Source organism: Rhincodon typus, chromosome 17, assembly GCF_021869965.1.
Source record: "Rhincodon typus isolate 14 chromosome 17, sRhiTyp1.1, whole genome shotgun sequence".
Lineage (NCBI taxonomy): Eukaryota > Metazoa > Chordata > Chondrichthyes > Orectolobiformes > Rhincodontidae > Rhincodon > Rhincodon typus.
In genome coordinates this window covers 18,799,186-18,818,133 of record NC_063348.1, presented here as the reverse complement: position 1 = coordinate 18,818,133, position 18,948 = coordinate 18,799,186, and the positions used below count along the sequence as shown (strand labels likewise).

The window sequence follows — 18,948 nt, the reverse complement described above, 5'->3', positions numbered from 1 at the left end:
AAATGGTCCCAAGCACTTTAGGATCACCATTCAGATTATCTGGATGTGTGTCCTCAAAACCAGATTTGCCAAATATGAAGGTATTACATATTCCAATGTTTTCTTCTATTAACAGCTTCGCAATGCTGGCCCTTTAGCACATGAATTTTTAAAAAAACAAAATATTGTGGAAAACTACATTAAAACAGAAATGCTGGATATATTCAGCAAATCTTTCAGGACCAATGGAGAGAGAAACAAAGTTAACATTTCTGGTCAATAGCCTTGTTTAAAAAGCAGAAAAATTGTCATAACGTGTTTTAAGCAAGTTCACAGGTAAGGAAAGCAAAGGTAGGGAAAAGAACAGAAATGGAACTCTGTCACTAGGTTAGAGACAGACAAGATAAAAGGACAAAAGGCAAGATGTAATGGGGGATGGAAATTGGATAAGCAAAGAAATAAAATCTCAGTCTTGAGGGGGTATGAATCTGAAAACTTTATCCAATGTCAACAGCAACTAACCAAAAAATGTTGTTAAACAAGACAAAGTGAGGGGAGAGGTCATGGTCTGAACAATGGAATTCATTGCTAAGTCCAGAAGGCTGTAGAGTGCCTAACTCATAGGTAAACTGCTGTTTCTCAAACCTACATTGAGTCCCATTAGAGCAACACAAGAGACCAAAGCAAGAAAAGCCAGATTAAGAGTGGGGTGGAAATTAAAATAAAAGTGACATGAAGTTGACTGAATGGTGTTATTCTTCAAAGTGGTCATGCAATCTGTCCTTGGACTCCCCATTACAGAGATGATTATATTGGTGAGCAGCAAACATAACATAATTGAAAGAAGTACACTTTTATCATAAGGAAATACACGTGGAAGGATGTTCAGAATTCCGAACAGTAAGAAGGAAAGAGATAAACGGGCAAATGCCGTGTTCCAGGGTCGTATAAAAAGGCAAGAAGTTTCTAAATTTTAATCCGAGTTCAGTGAATTGTATGGCAAGTCACTGGACTAAGACACAACGTGCAAATTGTAGCATTTTAATAAATCTCAAACACTCCTTTGCTGTCCAAAGATATCCGACTGTGTTTTGCAACTGAAAACAATCATAACATCCCTGTACTAGCCAACTCCATCCCTCCACAGAATGAGCCTCTTGGCAAAACCAAAATCCTCATCAGGAATCAACAAAACCAACAAAATTACTTGAATCAGCATTGAGAACCACAAGCAGCATAAAGCCCAGGCCCACTACAGTTCAGATTCGAAACCAAAATATAGGCTTTGGTACTTGGTTCACGTTTTCATGTAATTCAAATACCAGACTATCTGGTTCAGAAACGAGAGATATGCCACACCTATAAATATTGAATATAAACCATAAATGACTTAAATAGTGACAGAAAACAATGCTTCTTTGTCCCATTGCCTACAAGCAGGAGCTAAAACTCTTATTCATTTTAACTTAGTTACTCTGAAAGAAGGTGCTTATTAAATAATAACAATGAGATCTTTCACACAAAAAAGCTTAAACATGTGTTGTAAATACAGTCAGAACTTGCAAACACTTGAGCTTTTCAAGACTACCTGAAAGAGAATTGCAAAAAATTTGAGGCACAGAAAGTAGAGGAGGGAAGTTATCAGCATTGATGTGTTGCAAACTGCTGTTTTTTTTTGATAGGGCCACGCATGAGGTGATATTGTTTAACAGTCTTCACAAATACTCTGGTTGGTATCATAGCCGCCTGTAATGTCACAACTGCCATTCAAATTAGAGAACAACAATGTAGACTGAAAAAGTACAAAATGTCATTGATCTCCATGCAGTTCCTTGTTCGAGTGAGCAGAGATCTTCAAATACTAGTCAAATCTGACTTCTATAGCAAGTGGCGATAGAGGGATCACTAGCTTTAAAAGAGTATGATAGCTATCAGGAAGAGAAACTATATTACTGTTATTTTAACGCATGTTAAAACTTTGCAAAATTTCTTGCAAATCAAAGCCGTCACAAAGATGTTTCTATAGTAATCCACACATATGAAAGCTATCTTAGTGATTTGCATTTTGGAAGAGATAAAGAAGGATGAAGAGTGCAGAGGAAATTGAGATGCACTGGAGGAATCAACAGCTCAATTGATGAGTAAAGTTTTAATAAGATTTGTCAAAGCAGTTTGAGAGTTGACAAGGTAAAGGAAAAGATACAAACAGTACGAGAACAGAATGGTTGAACAACCAGTGGTGGGGCAAAGAGGGTGTGGAGAAATCTGGAGAATTGTGGTAATAGAGGATGGAGACATGGGAGAGGTAAGTTGGTAGGTGGTGATTAAACTGGTTGGATTGAGGCCTTGAAGGTGTTTGAAACTGAAAATGTAATTTGAAATTCACTTACTGAGGCAGAGAAACTGCATAAAGCCTTCAAAGTTCGGGAAAATTGGGACTCAGGGACAAAATGTAGATTAGCACGAATGCTTCAGCATTTTATTTAATTAAAGTATATGATATGCTGAGATAAAAAGGCCAGTTAAGAAAACGGCGAGATAGAGTATTAATGAGTTGGAATAAGGATTGAGGCAACAGTTAGAATATGATTGTGAAGGGAAGCACTAGCAGCTCTGACAATGCAATAATTCAGTGCCCATCGTCATGTTCAGAAGGTACAGATACATTATTGAGAGAGCTAAGAAAAGAAGAAGGGAAAATACCAGCAAACCCAGGTGTGTCAAGTCTCCGATCTTCTCCTTTCAATGCTGCCCACTAATCATCTTCCTATGATTTCAATGACAGTTGATTTCTTAGGACAGAGAGTTTAAAGTAGCAGAACCTTTGCAGGCTGATTTCCTGCTCACAGTTCTCCTGCAAGAGTGGAAGTGGGTAACAGCTTTGAATCCTTCTAATGTGCCATAGTGCACACAATGACAGAAAGCAGCATAAGTAAGGCCAAGAGGCAGAAAGTAGATGCAAGCAGTTTGCCTCACCTGTTGAAAACTCGGGGAGACTCAGAAATTGCGATGGGTTCCCTGGTGTTTCCTTTAAGCAGCTGTTGCTCTTGACCACCCAGCTCCTGCCAGGAAACAGACAATGGTCCTGTTCCCTTCTTCCATAATTGGACGGTAACCAAGAATCTAGTGGCAAATGATCCCATCCATAGCAGGCACTGGAGCACACCTTTTAATTTTATTAAGATATTGGGACTAAATCTTGAGATATTCCAATAGTGTTAAATAGGTGATAATAGCAAATAGACAGTCCCTTTTACATCTGGCAGTGTTTGTTTTTGTGGACAGTAAAGAAAAAAGAACCTGGCAGATGGGCTGCTGCCCTATCTTACACCATTACAAAATGAAGACCTCCCCTTGGTCTATTTTTGGAATAAATCTGCTGTGAATCCAAATCAAAACATTGGAAGTCCAAATGGTTCCACAATCATCCAAGCAATTTAACTAACGGTGCTCTTCCTTCTCTTAAGGACACTAAAAATGAGCAGTTTGTTTTCAAGTTCTCGTTCAGATTTTATTATTGTATTCATATTCAGATGACTAGGCTCCACCATTAGTAAAAATAAAAGTTGTATTTTTATATATTATCCACAGGTTCAACTGTAATCTGGCTCTCTTGGAAATCATCATTTCAGTAACTTTTACACATATCTACTAATCTTTCTTGGGGTCAATTTTCAGTGTGTGCTTTCCTTACCAAAGTTGTTTTCGTACTGCTTGCCCCTTAAGTGTTTCCACATTGAAGTTATTGGTCCTTGCAGGCATGATGAAAAACGCAACCACTGTTACTTCACTTCGGTTTGCCTGTTTCAGAGCAGAAACATTAAGTGAGGTATTACTTTGCTGGCTGATTTAACTGCTCAAGGGTAATAATACATTAGTGAATGATAGCTTTAATCCTTAAACTGCTGAAATTTGTTTGTCACTGTTTCACAGCATCCCTCTGTCTCACTCCTTTCCCTCAGCTCACAGCTAATTGGAGTTACAAATGTAGGGGGCAAGCATATGCCATTAAGAATGCCCACATGAGCAATATACTAGATTCTTGCTGCCATCTGTGGAGTTAAACTCCTGCAACTTACAGGCTTCAGAAGAAGATCAAAGGCATTAAAGAATGCAACTTTTGTCAATAAGTAAATAAATTCTGAACTCTTGATGGACTTTGCTTATGACCTGTTTCATTTTTAATTTGCAGCCTGGATTGCACTTTAAGAGCATAATGCTAATTTTGGCTGGCAATCCTGTTGAGTGATGAATAAAAAGATCTCTTGGCAATTGTGCAACTGCTCTATTCCTTGCATTTTCAGCTATGACTGCAAATGATGAGTGTGTTTATTGGCCCATTAGAACATTGTTCTCAAGAGCCCTACAAGACGATTCCTACTGTAATGGTTTAATGGATGTTACTCAGTGAAATGTTACAATTATGTGGATCCCTATACTCAGGCACAGAAGCCAAAGATGTATTTAGTGAGAATATAACCTGTGCCATTTTTTAATCAGTTGAAATTAATACCATCTGCACTTCAGGACAAGTGATTCTGTTTCATTTTGGAGTCAATTGATTTTAGTCAGTAAAATGTTCTGACCACCTTTATGCTCAAGACAACTAAATGGTGAAAAAGTGGGACCACAGGAGGTCTAAGGAAGCTCAGAGATTCATATGCATTATTTTGTAAACTGTTACAAAGAGGCATAAACAAAAAATCAAAACATCTAACAAAGTGCGGGCCTTTACATTCAGAGATCTAAAATACAATGGGGTAAAAGTTACACTTCACTTATGGAAATATCAACCACAGATGCAGGACTGTGAAACAGCCAGCTCAGGGCACCACATCTTAGGAAAAATATACTGCCTTTGCAGGGAGCTTAGTGTAAAGTTACCAAAATAATGCCGAGACACTTAGCATTAAGTTTGGAACAAAGATGACGCAATTTGGGTTGTATTCGTGAAACTTAAGAAAGTTTATTGGAGATTTGCTCACATTTTTCAAGATATCAAGGGGAGCCTGATAAGGTAGATAAAGAGACAGCTTTTCATTGGTTGACAAGTCTAGAGCAAATAGACATAATTTAAAAAGTAGAGTTAGGTCTTCCAGGGTTGAAATTACTAAACACCTCTACATTAAAAAAAGGGACAAAAATTGGAAAACTCTTCTGCACATAGATGGGATTAAGCAGATTTTGATAGCTGTAAGAGAGCCAGTAGGTATTAACAACAAAAAATAATTAAAACGTCAGTCTGCAACTTTGTACTAAACACAGGCAGGCATCTGGATGAGTCATTATGTATTAAATATTTCCGTACCAGATCCTCTAGAGATAAAGAGACAGATTTGAGACTGAATTGAAAATTCTTCCAGTCTGAAGAGGAGAATTGAGATTACAACAAAGTTGAACGAGACACCTGAACCAATAATGAGTATCAACTCTGTTGCTGGTTCTGGGGAAAGAGTGCTACCAGCTGTATTGTATCCTAAATCTCACTGAGACTGACTAAATTTTGGAGGGCTTGAACTCCCTTTTAACATCAATTTATGAACGTTTAATACTAGAGCTCATGGCGAGTGGGTGCATATTGGTTAGGAAGCAACTGCACTGAGGTGTCAAGCTGAATCTTGAGAGTTTCAGACAATGAAAGTTCATTTCATTAGAGACAGGATGATCATAGACTTCAAAAGGGAGGGAGAAAGAAAGCAGGATCCTCTCGGCCAATTAGCTTAACATTTCAAAGTTATTATAAAAGACATCAGAACAGGACATTTAAAAAAGTTCAAAGTAATCAGGCAGTGACTTTTGAAAAGGAAATCATGTTTAACCAATTTATTGAAGTTCTTGAGGAACAAACACATGCTGTGGACAAAAGAGAACCAATGCATGTATTATACTCAAATTTCCAGAGAGCATCTGATTAGGTGCCAGACAGATTGTTGCAGAAAATAAATGTTCTTGATGTAAAAGGTAACATACTGGGATGGATAGAAGATTGGCTAGCTAACAGGATCAGAGTACATGTAAATTAATCATTTTCTGCCTGGCAAGTTGTAACAAGTGGTGTCACAGGGATCAGTCCTTGGGCCTCAATCGTTTACAACTTGTATTAATACTTGGCTGAAAAGACTGAAGGTATGGTTCTTACATTTACATGACACAAAGACAGGTAGGGAGTAAGTTGTGAAGGTATGTTGTGAAGGGATATAGATACATCAAGTGAAAGCAAATATCTGGCAAATAGAATGCAATGTGGGATAATGTGAAATTGTCAATTTCGACTGGAAGAGTAAGAAAGAAGGCTAATATTTGAATGGTGAGAGATTACAGAACTCTGAGATGCAGAGGGTTTTGGGTGCTTGATTACATGATTCATAAAAGGTTAGCATGCAGGTACAGCAAATAATTAGGGAAGCTAAAAATACGCTCATGTTTATTGTAAGGGCAATTGAATACAAAAGTTATACAGAGCTTTGATAAGACCACATCTGGACTAGTGTGTCCAGCATTGTTCTCCTTATTTAAGGAAAGATGTAAATGAATTAGAAGCAGCCCAGAGAAGGCTTACCCGACTAATACCTATGCTGACTGTGCCTAATTCGACCACTGATTGCTAACAGTTCTGCTGTACAATCCTTGACAATGGACTCTAATCAAGAAAGTGACAACTCCTACAAACCGGATTAGCAGTGAAAAGAACCTGGAAAATTGAAAGTCTTCACAGATCCAAAGGCCTCACAAAACTCTGAAGAGATCTCCTGATGCCAAACAGTAAATAAATTCTGTAAGGCAACAAAGGTTGAATGAAAGAAGCAGTTGTTTATTATATCGTGATGCAATTTGGAAGATACATGAGTGCACATGGCATTTGGCATTCTATTGTGTTAGAAAAGCATCAATGCATATAGCATAACATAATGAAAGATACTCCAGGAATGGAAGTGATGGTGAACAATTTACTTGTCCACAATTTACGTGTGTGAAATCTTCTAGATGCAAGATAAAGCAACAGCATAACACGCTCTAGAGGTTATCAATTCTGCAGAGACAGTGAATCTCACAGTTAAGAGCTTTGCTAAGATAAAAACAAACTACAAAATGAGATGCAACATATCAAGTGCTCCAGGAAGTTGTGAAGGAAGGAATGGTCTGAAACCAATAAGAACATATAGTCGCTGTAACAGCATATTAGATACACAGAGATAAAGTGATCACCAAAGATAATACCTTGTACAAGGAACTAGAGTCTTTATCACTGAACAGATAGGAAAAGAGATGCTGAAATGCACCCATGCAAGCCAACAAGGAATTTAATCAGTCAGAGGAAAGCAAGGAAAATACTAAACCTAATGTCATATTTGCTAAACTAGACCAGTGGCCACATCAGTTAGTGCGGCACCTGTAATAGACATCAAGCTAAGCAACTTAGAGAATCCTCTTATGACACGACATCCTAGACAGACCACAGAGGAAGTCTGGAGTAGACTTCTTCATTCTCACTGGAACAGATTGCTACAGTCAACTCCTGATCAGATTACAGGGGTTTGATGTCAAATGACTAATAGCAGGATTGTAGAATGCCTGAAAACATATTTCAGTTGTCTTGCCATTTTTTACATTGTAGTGAATAACCATGACCCTCTAAGCATGGTTAAAGAATTCAGACACTCAGAAATGATTGAAAAATTCAACACTATCATCATCTTCATGCTATCCTCAACCAAATAGAAAAGCTGAGGCAGTGGTGAATATTGACAAAGGGATCATGAAAAAGAAATTGATCAGATCCAGCACAGATACAAAGCAATCTTAGAGTGGTGAAACACACTGACTGAAGGCAGGAAACCTATTGAATCCAACAATAAACATCACACCACACTCAAACCACTCTTCCAACAGCTAAAAAAAACTAATGAAGCCAGAAGTAGCAACAGAAGTAGTTGATAAGATGAAACTGAAACAACGCTAAATTCTACATTGTTAAAACTGTTAAATCACTGCCAGAACTAAGAGTTAGTGAGATGGTCAGAGTGCAAACATTCAACACATTCAACAAAAGTATGCACAGTCACCAACTTTGGATTTATGTGGAGAAGTTATTACATAATGTGCAAATGAATGACGAGATCAATCATTGTAACTACAGACATGTATATGTAACTGAAGAAGCTGCACCTTTACAGGAGGCTTTGTTAACTGAGAAAGAAACTGAATGACTATCAGTCATCAGCAAGTACCATCTACAAGGTGCACTGCAAAAACTCACCAAGCCTCCTTTGATAGCACTTTCTAAACCAACAGTTATCACCTAGAAGGAGAAGGGCAGCAGATGCATAGGAACCCAGCACACGCAAGTTACCAAATAAAGACCGAAAGAACTACGTATGCTGTAAATCAGGAACAAAAACAGAAGTCGCTGGAAAAACTCAGCAGGTCTGGCAGAATCTGTGAAGAAAAAATCAGAGTTAACATTTCGGGTCTGGTGACCCTTCCTCACTTTGCACATGAAACTCAGTATTGATGTCTTACACCATGAACAAAATTGGCATCCATACGCAGAATTTCAAAGGGTGTGTAACTATAGCTTATTTAAGAAATATCACTGAAGCTTGCTTTGGCCAAGAGAATTTTTTCATTGGTCTCTGATGCAATTTTATTAACTCTCTCTCTCCACTTTTCCCACAACCCAAACAATGGGTTAAGACCAAATAATGAGGAAAAAATGCTTTATGGCGCATTAACAGGCAGTGGGTTGCATCGACAGGTTGAAAGCAGAACTTCCATCTCTCACTTCAGAAAGTCCCACATTTTGGAGCTGCCAGCCAATCTGACCTGCCAACAGCTCCTAAGCTCAGTAGCGGGCCGTGCTGGGAATACAGGCAGGCCCAGACAGCAACAGTATGGATCCTGAAGCGAGGTAACTCAGGGGCATTGGTTGGGGAGGGTTTGCCCTAACTAGGAGACAGAGTGGGTGGCAGAGAAAGAGTGAAATGAGGGGAGTGGGGCATTAAGGAATAGGACAATACCACCTCCAAAGACAGTAACCCTGACTCATTCCTGAAATTTAAAAAAAGTCAAGTTGCTCAGTCCGACTGCTTTATAGGGTGGGTGGGGTAATATTGGGACAATTGTGTTTTAACAGACTCAACTGACCTTTAATTTTGTATTTACAAATGCTGATCTCAGTAACCAGGCCACCTTCCATATTATGGTGTAAGCCCGAGATGGGGCGCTGGCTAGGTAACAGACTACAAACTACTAACTACTAACTTGACCTGTTTTCTGTGCACCCATGCTAAAAACACACCAGGAACAGCACATAATATCTAGCCCAATATCTGTATCAAATACTACACTGTGAGCAGAAAGACAGGGCACAAAGCAAAAGGAGCTTTTGCTGCTTCAGGCACGGAAGACACTCAGTCAGGAATGCAGTACTAGTCATCAATCAATTGAAAGAATGCAACTAATTCAGTATCAGTTTCAGAAATTGAATTTATGAGCCAGCTGAGCTAAGGAGGTTTACCCTGTTCTTCAAGGAGGTTTGCCTCATCACCTTGTCCCACACTTTCAGAATGACATCTCAGGTAATCCATAACCAATTGTCTTTCTCCAAGAGACAGCCCTGCCTATGGTCCTTTGTAGACAATGGCTAATTACCCAAAAGTTCCCTGCTTGAAAGGGGCAAAGACTTAAGGGAGCTTCCAAAAGTTCCATTAGGTTATGAGCAGATTGATGGAGAAAAATAATCCCCGGTAATAAAATTCAAACACTTTGTAAGAATTTGCTAAAAATTTCACAAAGAAAACATTTAGTAAACATATAGAATAAGATATCAAGGGTGGCAAGTCTAAATTTATAGCATCATAGACCACAGGAGGAGAACATTTGGATCCTTGTAACTGCAGCAGCTCTTTGAAAGAACTATCCAGTTTGTCCCATTTCCCTTGCTCCGTACTTGCCATATGTTCAAGATGGAGCTTACCAATTCAAGACTGATCCTAGCAAGTGTCAATGCCTTCAGCTTAGGACAGAAGAGAGAAATAAAGTATATAGTCAAAACAAAGCTTGAAGGAACAGCACATTCTTAGTTGTAATGCCAACTGAGTAAAACAATGTGTTGTTTACTGCCATCTTGTGGCCAAACATTGCCAGCAAGGGACTATTTAGAATTGTTTCCAAAACAGCAGAATTCAGCCCATCACTTCTTTTTATAAAATGTACTCTTCTCATATCTTCCTTGGTCAATTTTCTCCACGTTTTTATTAAATCACCTGTAGCCTGATATGAAATTCAATGGACGGAGACATATATGCCTATTCCTGCCAATAAAATCTACTGTGATTCTTAAAATTCATAACAGCAGTGAAATTTAAGATATCAGTTTAGACTGCCGTAGTTTGGCCCAGTATTCATTATCAATTTCTGCAGCTACCAGTTTGCTGAACTGCACGCTCTCTTTTTACATGTGATACCCTTGTTTCCATTAAAACCATTACTTCTAGCCCCAGTCAGTCCCCTATTCCCCTCATCTCCTCACCATAGGTCTAGGAACCAAATTTGAATATCTATTGTAGACAATTTGATTAATCACCAGAACTCTGATGAAGAGTCATCTAGACTCGAAACATTAGCTCGCTCTCTTTCTACAGATGCTGCCTGACTGACTGTGATCTCCAGCATTTTTTGTTTTCAGTCCAGCATTTGCAGTAATTTGCTCCTCCAACCCAACCTCTATTTTCTCTCCAAGACCTCTGAATAAGAAATCAACTCAAAAATCATGCTTGTTTTTTTGTGCAGTTCGTGTTTGATTTACTCCAATCAGGCTCATCCATCACTCCTGTGCTTGCTGGCAACCAGTCACTTTTAAAATCCCCATTCTTGCTTTCAAATCCCTCCACGGATTTGGTACCCTCCATATCTGCGCAATCCCCTTCAGCCCTACAAGCCTTCAAGGTCTTTGGCCCTCCTTCAACTCTGGCATTTCATGCATCCCTGATTTTATTTGCTCCACCTTTGTCAGCTGGTCTTTAAGTTATCTAGAGCCTAAGCTCTGCAATAACCTCCCTAAACTATTTCTCCTCTCTGCATCACTTTCCTCCTTTAAACTGCTCCTTTTTAACCGAGATTTTGGTCTCCTGTTTTGACATCTCCATCTGTGGTTCCATGTCAAATCTTTACTGATAGTGCTCTTATTAAGTGCCTTTGATCTTTTTGATAAAGGCACAACAGTAATGAAGTTGTTCTTGTATGGCTGGTTAAAGTTTAGATTATTTAGCACTGTATGACAATTGCTGGACAAGGATCATCATTAAAAGAAAATGATGGAAAGGTACAACATATGTATTGTGGAAAGACGATTCCCAAGACTTTGGAATTGGCTAGATGGAACATAATTTCTGATTCCAGGCTCACATTTGACAACAAGCAAAGGATGATCTAATACGGATTCTGCTTCTCACCTTGAGCAGATAATTTAGACGGGCCAGAGCTTCCAGAAATATGTCAGCACCTTTATTTGAGAACTCGTATCTTCCTGCGATGAAAACAAACAAGGTCTTATCCAAGTCAAAGTTCAGGCATCTGGGGAAAAATAATAATAATTTTATAATAAAGATAAAAACCAAAAAGACTGCAGATGCTGGAAATCAGAAACAAAAACCGAAATTGCTGGAAAATCTCAGAAGGACTGGCAGCATCTGTGGAGAGAAAACACAGTTAACGTTTCGGGTCCAGTGAGCCTTCTTCAGAACTGGTTTTCCAGATTTTTCAGCAATTTCTGTTTTTGTTGTTGCTGTTGTTTATAATTTTATAATCTTGTGCTCACTGAGAAAAGATGATGGACTGCTAAGGCAAAAATCTTTTGTCCCTTCTGTTTGTGCATTGAGGGAGAATCTATCTCTGTGATTGATTTGTCAACATTAAGGAGTTCTAAACTTGAAGTAAAACAAATCAAATTTAATGCTGCGCTTTGTCTATGATGATAGCACCCAATGCAGGAGGTGGCTAAATAACCTTTCAGCACTATTGCACTGTACTAAGAAGCATGAATTTTAGAGGCATACATTCAAGTTGAATGTATGTAGTTTAAGTTTTTGATCTTGGCCAACAGAATAAATTAAAGGTTTGCATTCATATAACACTTCACATAGCCACAGGGCATCTCAAAGTTCTTTACAGCCAATTAAGTATTTTTTGAAGCCTAGTCGCTATTGAAATGTAGGAAGCACAGCAACCAAATTAAACACAGCCATCTCCCACAAACACCAACGTGATAATCTCCAGAAATTCTGTTCTTTGGAATGTTGTTTAAGATAAATAGGTTAGATATGAGAGAGAACCAGTCCTGTTCTTCTTAGAATTAGTGTCATGGGATCTTCAATATCTACCCTTGACATCTAGAGGTTGATAAGGCTTCAAGATAAGGTGTCAGCCAAAAGGCACGGTCTCTGACAGGGCAATGCCACCTCCAGTAATGCACTGGAGTGAGAATCTCAACTTTTGTGCTCAAGTCCTAGTATGAGACTTGAATCTAGAATCTCATCACTCAGAGTCAGGCTTAGCTATGTGTTGTAACTGTTTTCAATGTCCATTACATTTTAAAGAGAAAAAGATGTGTACTGCATGCTAAATCACACATCTTTACAATATCCTCACCCCAATGCAAAATGAGTGTAATGCTTACATGATTACATGAGGCCATTCCAAATGACAGTCATAGCAAATGGAGACAGTGAGATAAATGTCCATTTAGATAAAGGGGTGTTCCACTACCATACAATGTCATAAATAACTGCATCAGAACTACACCAATCAAAACGATTCCCAAAAAATGCCAGTTTAGATCTTTAACACATCCGAAAGCCAGAGCTTCATGTCTTTCAGTGTTATTTTCCATCACCTATTCAAGAAAGGGTCCTTAGGGAGACATTGTTCTACGGTCGTATGTTTGAAATAACATTTTCACCCAGAAACATCCCCTAATATGGACAGTAATGTGAACTCACTACATCAAAAATAAACAGACCAATTGCCTACTTTACATTAAGTCCTGGCTTTGTTTTGAACTTACCCATAGAAGTGGCCCCGGACAAACTCCTGGATGTGACTTTTACTGCGTGCATGTAGGTTCTGGAACTCATGCATAGCAGAGAACTTCTTTATGTTGAGTCCATTGGGAGTGACCACATCTAAATGTTAAGAGAAAGAAAAAAAGCAACTTCAAAACATGTAGATAGAAAAAAACAGCAGAAATCTCCAGTTGCGTTAGAGCACACAGTTGTGACAAAAATGAATGACAGATTTTCTGTGTATTTCCAGCATTTAATATATTTATGCTTCCTTGTGACTAGTCCAATGCTACTATGCTGGTCTGACAGGATCAAAATACTGCAGATTGTGCAAAGCCTAAAGAAAAACACAAAAGGATGGAAATATTCAGCATGCTTGGAAGTAGGTATGGTAGAGTGAGAAAAAGAGTAATCTTTTCAGAATGATGATCTTAGATAAGGTCATCAAACTGAATCATTAACCTTAGTTCCAGTATTTTCTGTTTTTGTGACAATGAAATACGATTTTAAGAAGACTGTTCTGAAGAAAAGTCATATTGGAGTCAAAACGTTAACTCTGTTTCTCTATCCACAGATGCTGAGTTTCTCCAGCAATTTCTGGTTTTCTTTCAGGTTTCTAGCAGTTGCGGTATTTTGCTTTTACTTGACTCATCTATTAAATGACAGGTTTTTAACTACCATGGAGGAAGTGGCCTCTGTTAATTAGGTTCAAAGAAGAAGAACAAAGAACAAAAAACAGTACAGCACAGGAACAAGCCCTTTGGCCCTCCAAGCCTGCATCGACGCATTTTGCCCTTCCATACTAAAACAGTCCTCACTGATATGATCCGTATCAATCCACTCCCTTCCTATTTATTTATACGTCCAGGTGCTTCTTGAATGTTTGTTATTGTGTCTGCTTTCACTACGTCCTTTGGCAATGTGTTCCAGGCACTCACCACCCTCTGTATGAAAAACTTGCCTCACATATCTCTTTTAAACTTCCCCCCTTGCACCTTGTGTCCCCTAAGAACTGACCCCTCCACCCTGGGAAAAAGCCTCATACTTTCCACTCTATCCATGCCATTCACTATCTTATAAACCTCTATCAGGCTGCCCCTCAACCTCCTACATTCTAGTGAAAACAAACCCAGTCTATCCAACCTTTCTTCGTAGCTAAAATCCCCCATACCAGGCAACATCCTGGTAAACCTTTTCTGTACCTCTCCAAAGCATCCACATCCTTCTGGTAGTGTGGTGACCAGAGCTGTATGCAATAGTCCAAGTGTGGTCTAACTAAAGTTCTATAAAGCTGCAGCATAACTTGTCTATCCTCATACTCAATGCCCCTTCCAATGAAGGCAAGCATGCCATAAGCCTTTTTTCCTACTTATCTACCTGCACTGCCACCTTCAGTGATCTGTGGACCTGCACACCCAGATCCCTCTGCATATCAATACTCCTAAGGGTTCTGCCATTCACTGTATAATTTCCACCTGTACTTGACCTTCAAAAATGCACTACCTCACATATGTCCGGATTAAACTCCATCTGCCATTTTTCTGCCCATGTCTCCAACTGATCTATGTCATGCTGTATCCTCTGACAATCCCCCTCACTATCTGCAAGTCCACCAATCTTTATATTGTCTGCAAACTTACTCATTAGACAAGCCACGTTTTCTTCCATATCATTCAGGACAAGCCAGAGCCTGCGTGCAGTGTAGCTGCGTTAATCAGTGCAAGCCCCTTATGCACTTGTGGAGAGACACATTCAATGCTGCATATTATCTGTTCAGGGAATATCCTTTAGTAAAATGGCAGACTAATCACCTTAAACTCAACAAATAAGGAAGTGATCACTTGGGTCCCGGATTTGGAGTAAATAATTGGAATAAATAAACAGAACAATGGAGTATTGTTGGAAGTCCTCTTAAACGCAGGAGTAATTCAGGTGAACTCACCTGGTTTGCGTTTCAGTAGGTGCTCTGCCTCCATGGCGGTTATCTCTGACACTGTGGTGAACACATGGGCACAGTGAACAGCAGCTCGTTCCATGCAGTACCGATGGTAAATCTGCCTTGAACCAGCCTCTTTATCAACGTCAAACTGTTTCAAGAGAAGAGCAGAAACAAGCTATCAGGAAAGTGCACAGTTTTAAATAAAAAGAGGAATCACAAACCAAGCAACTCTAAATTGTAAACAGGAAATATGGGCAGAATATATGAAGCATACCATGAAGGAAAGGATGCCACCAGCCGGTCCCTTGATTCAATCGATCAAAAATATCTATCCCTCCCCTACATGCCCAGCCCAAACTTCATGAAGCTGGCATTCCCAACAAACAAAACCCCTCCCAATCTCTTTGAACCTCTCAATATCTTCTCCAGCCAACAATGCATTAAAGGGACAAAGGCCGAGCTAAAGGGAAACTGCAAGCTGAAATACGTAAGCAGAATTAATATTTTAACAAAATATTATTGGAAGTGATTGCGCTTCTTGTGCAGTAAATCAATTCCAATCTGGATTACAAAATCAAAATATTGGACATCTGAAGTAAAAACAGCCTGAATTACTCAGCAGACGTGGCAGCATCTGTGGAGCGAGGGACAGAGTTAATGTTTCAGCTCAATAACATCTCAGCCCATTGCCTGATTCAAGGCCCACCTGTATTCCAGTGTTGTTAATACTCAATTTTTAAGTCTGAACTCAGTTGGAAGACTAAGTACAAACTTCAGACACAGTAGGTGATAAAACAACTGGTAGGATAGGAAAACTGGCTAAGTCAGTTAAATTAACTGTTTTATACTCTTCAGTTGTTCCATGTCTATTGCCATTGTGTTTCCTAAATTCTCAACAGTTTTCAGTTCAATGGATGGCAAATTGCTGGAAAGCATTATAAAGCTATCAAAAACCATTGCCAAGATTGATAGGACAGAAGATTAATAGATAGACCAGGTCAAAAGGGCTTACACACAGAAATTATTGAATATGGCAGGACATATTGATAAATGAAACAGCTCTTTCTAAGAATCAGTCAAGGAACAAAAGGCCAAAAGTCCTCCATTTATTGTATGATTCTATGCCAAGGACATGTGGATGCAAACTTGAGTCTGCAGCCGAGCATCTGATCTTGATGGCTGTTGGAGTTGAGATGGTACCAGCCAAACTGCGTGTGCCACTCCAGAGAAGCATGCCAAAACCTAACACTGTTACATGTGCCATGCATTGCACAAACGTGCAATGAAGTTTCAGCCAATAGCTGATTGCTACTGTTTCTGCACATGTGCAACCTCTATACCATATTACAACATTTATCTGCTTAAGGATAACAGAGAGCTTAGCATCTTGCACTCTGCTGCACAGACTCTGCAAAAATGTGTTTTCACATTCATGGTTGTCTAGGTCTGCAGAATTGGTTAGTGGCATCTGAGCATAAAGTGCAACCAAATAGGCAATGCTAGGTTCTGTTCATGACGACGCGATTTCCTGCCTTTGGCATCATATCTAGGATGGTATACTGTGACTGGAACATTTCTGTGGAACATTTTTACATAAGGTTTAGACACACATTCATTGTCATTACATTGCTACTGGGGTGTGCTGGCTCTGCAATCACTGAAAAGGCAAGCTTCCACTGTAATCTCTACCAATGCAAGGGTTTCCTACTTTGCAGATGATGGGATGTGGGCAAGAGTGTTCATCTCAGGTATCCTAAACTAACATAACTGCTTCTTCTACCCCCGTTTCCTCTGGAGATGGACCTTGTGGGGCTCCTACTATCATTAGTTAGAGCAATTAAATAACAATAACTGGCAGCAAGCCACATGAAAGCCTAATTGATAGGTAGACAATTTGGGAACTGGGGTGATATTAAAAAGGCTTAACACCCTTGTCTTCAACTTGTCTAGGCCTTTTAATGAACATAAATTGTCCTGTGCAATATCCAGTGTTAAGCAAGGCTTAACAGCAACAGAATTACATCGCCCATTTTGTGCAACTGGTTAGACCAAATTCTAACCCAAGGGGACAGAAATTCATTCTTTTGTCAAAGCACATCAAGATCTTACGAAATACTAATGAAGCAGTTTGTGCTCTAACTTCTAAAAATATACACTACTTCCTAAAGTGCCCAGGGGTAGGTGGAGCCAGTGAGTTTGTGCTCTGTGACTCATCGCCAAACTTGAGCTTGAAAGCAGGATTGCAATCACACTGGCTAACCAGGAGGTGTCCTCCTGTTTGTTACTCCGTGACAACTGTCACGTCCACATGTGGTAAGCAAAGTAGCCTTGGCAAATTAGATACTGAAACAACTCTCAAAACAATTTTGCACATTACAATTACAGAAAATTGCTGATTGATCTTTTCTGTAGTTCCAGTGTCCAGGGTGTTTGTGCCAGGTTTCGATTCTTTATTCCTCTCTCTTTCTCTGAGCTCCGTCTCCACCTATCACTCTCTCCTTTTCTCCCCTCCCACCCAAACCCTCTGTCATCAAGAATAATACCATTTTTTCTGCGATGCTATCAGTTCCGAAGAAGAGTCACTGGACCCAAAATGGTGATTCTACTTTCTCCGTACAGATGCTGCCAGACCTGCTCAGTTTCTCCAGCAATTTCCATTCCAGTTTCAGATTTCCAGTATCTGCAGTTTTTTTTTGTTTTATTCCATTCTTGTCTTCTTTGTTATTACACTGTCACAGGGGAGAAAGTAGCTTTTCCTCATCCTATGATAATTTATATAGTGCTAGATTGTCCTTGGAAGCGTTTGTAGCCAAGTCCCAGAGGTAGTAAACATTGTTCTTCTTTGGAATATTCAGTTCTCAAAGCGGATGCACAAACCTTCCATTGTGTCATTCATAACCTGCACACTATGATGCTCTTATCATAATAGGTAGTGTAGAAACCATAGAAAGGACATAGATGCTATAAAGACACACTTACATTTTTCAGACTATTGTAAAAATCAACATTGCCAGCACAGAGGTAGCGTCCCAACAACGTTGCATGAGTTGTAAAAATTGTTGCAACGGGTAGTTTCCGAATACGACACAAAACCAGGCCAACTCCTGACAACCATTCATGGAAATGAGCAAGGATGAAGTTCTCACCTTCCGACTGGGCTGCAAACTAGAAAATAAAGTTTGTTATAACCATAAAGACCAACATTTATTTCAGTGCAATACAGCATGCTGTCAAAATTCAATCTCCCAGACTGATTATTCTAAAGAGCCAATTCCCTAAAAAATAATAACAATATTAGGGGAACGCAGAGGGAGAAAAAATACTTTTGATCTGAGCAAAAACAACAGAGCGTCATTGGGCATAATTTGCAGTAAAAAAACGCTAATGGAAGAAGGATTTTCATCAGCTCATACTGTTAATTTCTGTATTAATAATGTGGCTTTGATCAAACATCCTTTTGATGTAGTTTCTAAAAATGATCTAAACACAGTTTATATCATTTTCCCTTAACTTATTCTGAGCTGGCTGGTTTCCAGAAAATATTTATCCCGGGGTCTGATTGGACAGTTTCCCATCGGCCTTTCTTTAGCTTGGTTTTGATGCCATGATTAGCTCAAATGCTGCCATGATTCAAGACTGTGCTAATGCTCCTGAGCCTAGAATTTGAGACAAGATAAAGGCAAATGCATGGGGCAGATAGATGTTCCACCCTGGGCTAGACAGATCCTTAGAATCCTTCCAAAGAAAGTTATGGCCTCTTTTCCCAAATACTGTGTACTGTGTTACAAAGAAAGCAAGATAACAGCAAAAAACATTTTCAAAAGGATGTCATTCAATTTCTTTCACTTTTAAACAACTGTTTATCAATATATGATTAGTGATTCTTGAACTTCACGATAGGCATCTAAAAGTAAACATGATCCAGTCTAAAGCAATTTGTTCACAATGATGGAAACAACAAGATAGCTG

The 18,948-nt window shown here is 39.2% G+C and overlaps 1 protein-coding gene across 1 annotated transcript in view; it reads right to left on the bottom strand.

Annotated features, from left to right (window-relative positions):
• The window catches only part of LOC109931784 (glycogen [starch] synthase, muscle-like), a 36,517-nt gene extending 18,379 nt beyond the window's left edge, over nt 1–18,138 (bottom strand). Inside the window, exons 1-5 of the mRNA XM_048607185.1 lie at nt 17,959–18,138; nt 14,983–15,127; nt 13,043–13,160; nt 11,433–11,553; nt 3,674–3,780 (exon numbers count right to left, since the gene is read on the bottom strand). Of these exons, the coding sequence (XP_048463142.1) occupies nt 3,674–3,780; nt 11,433–11,553; nt 13,043–13,160; nt 14,983–15,076 (440 nt within the window). The 5' untranslated portion in view covers nt 15,077–15,127; nt 17,959–18,138. The remainder of the gene's footprint in view (nt 1–3,673; nt 3,781–11,432; nt 11,554–13,042; nt 13,161–14,982; nt 15,128–17,958) is intronic.
• Nucleotides 18,139–18,948: the final 810 nt, after the last annotated feature.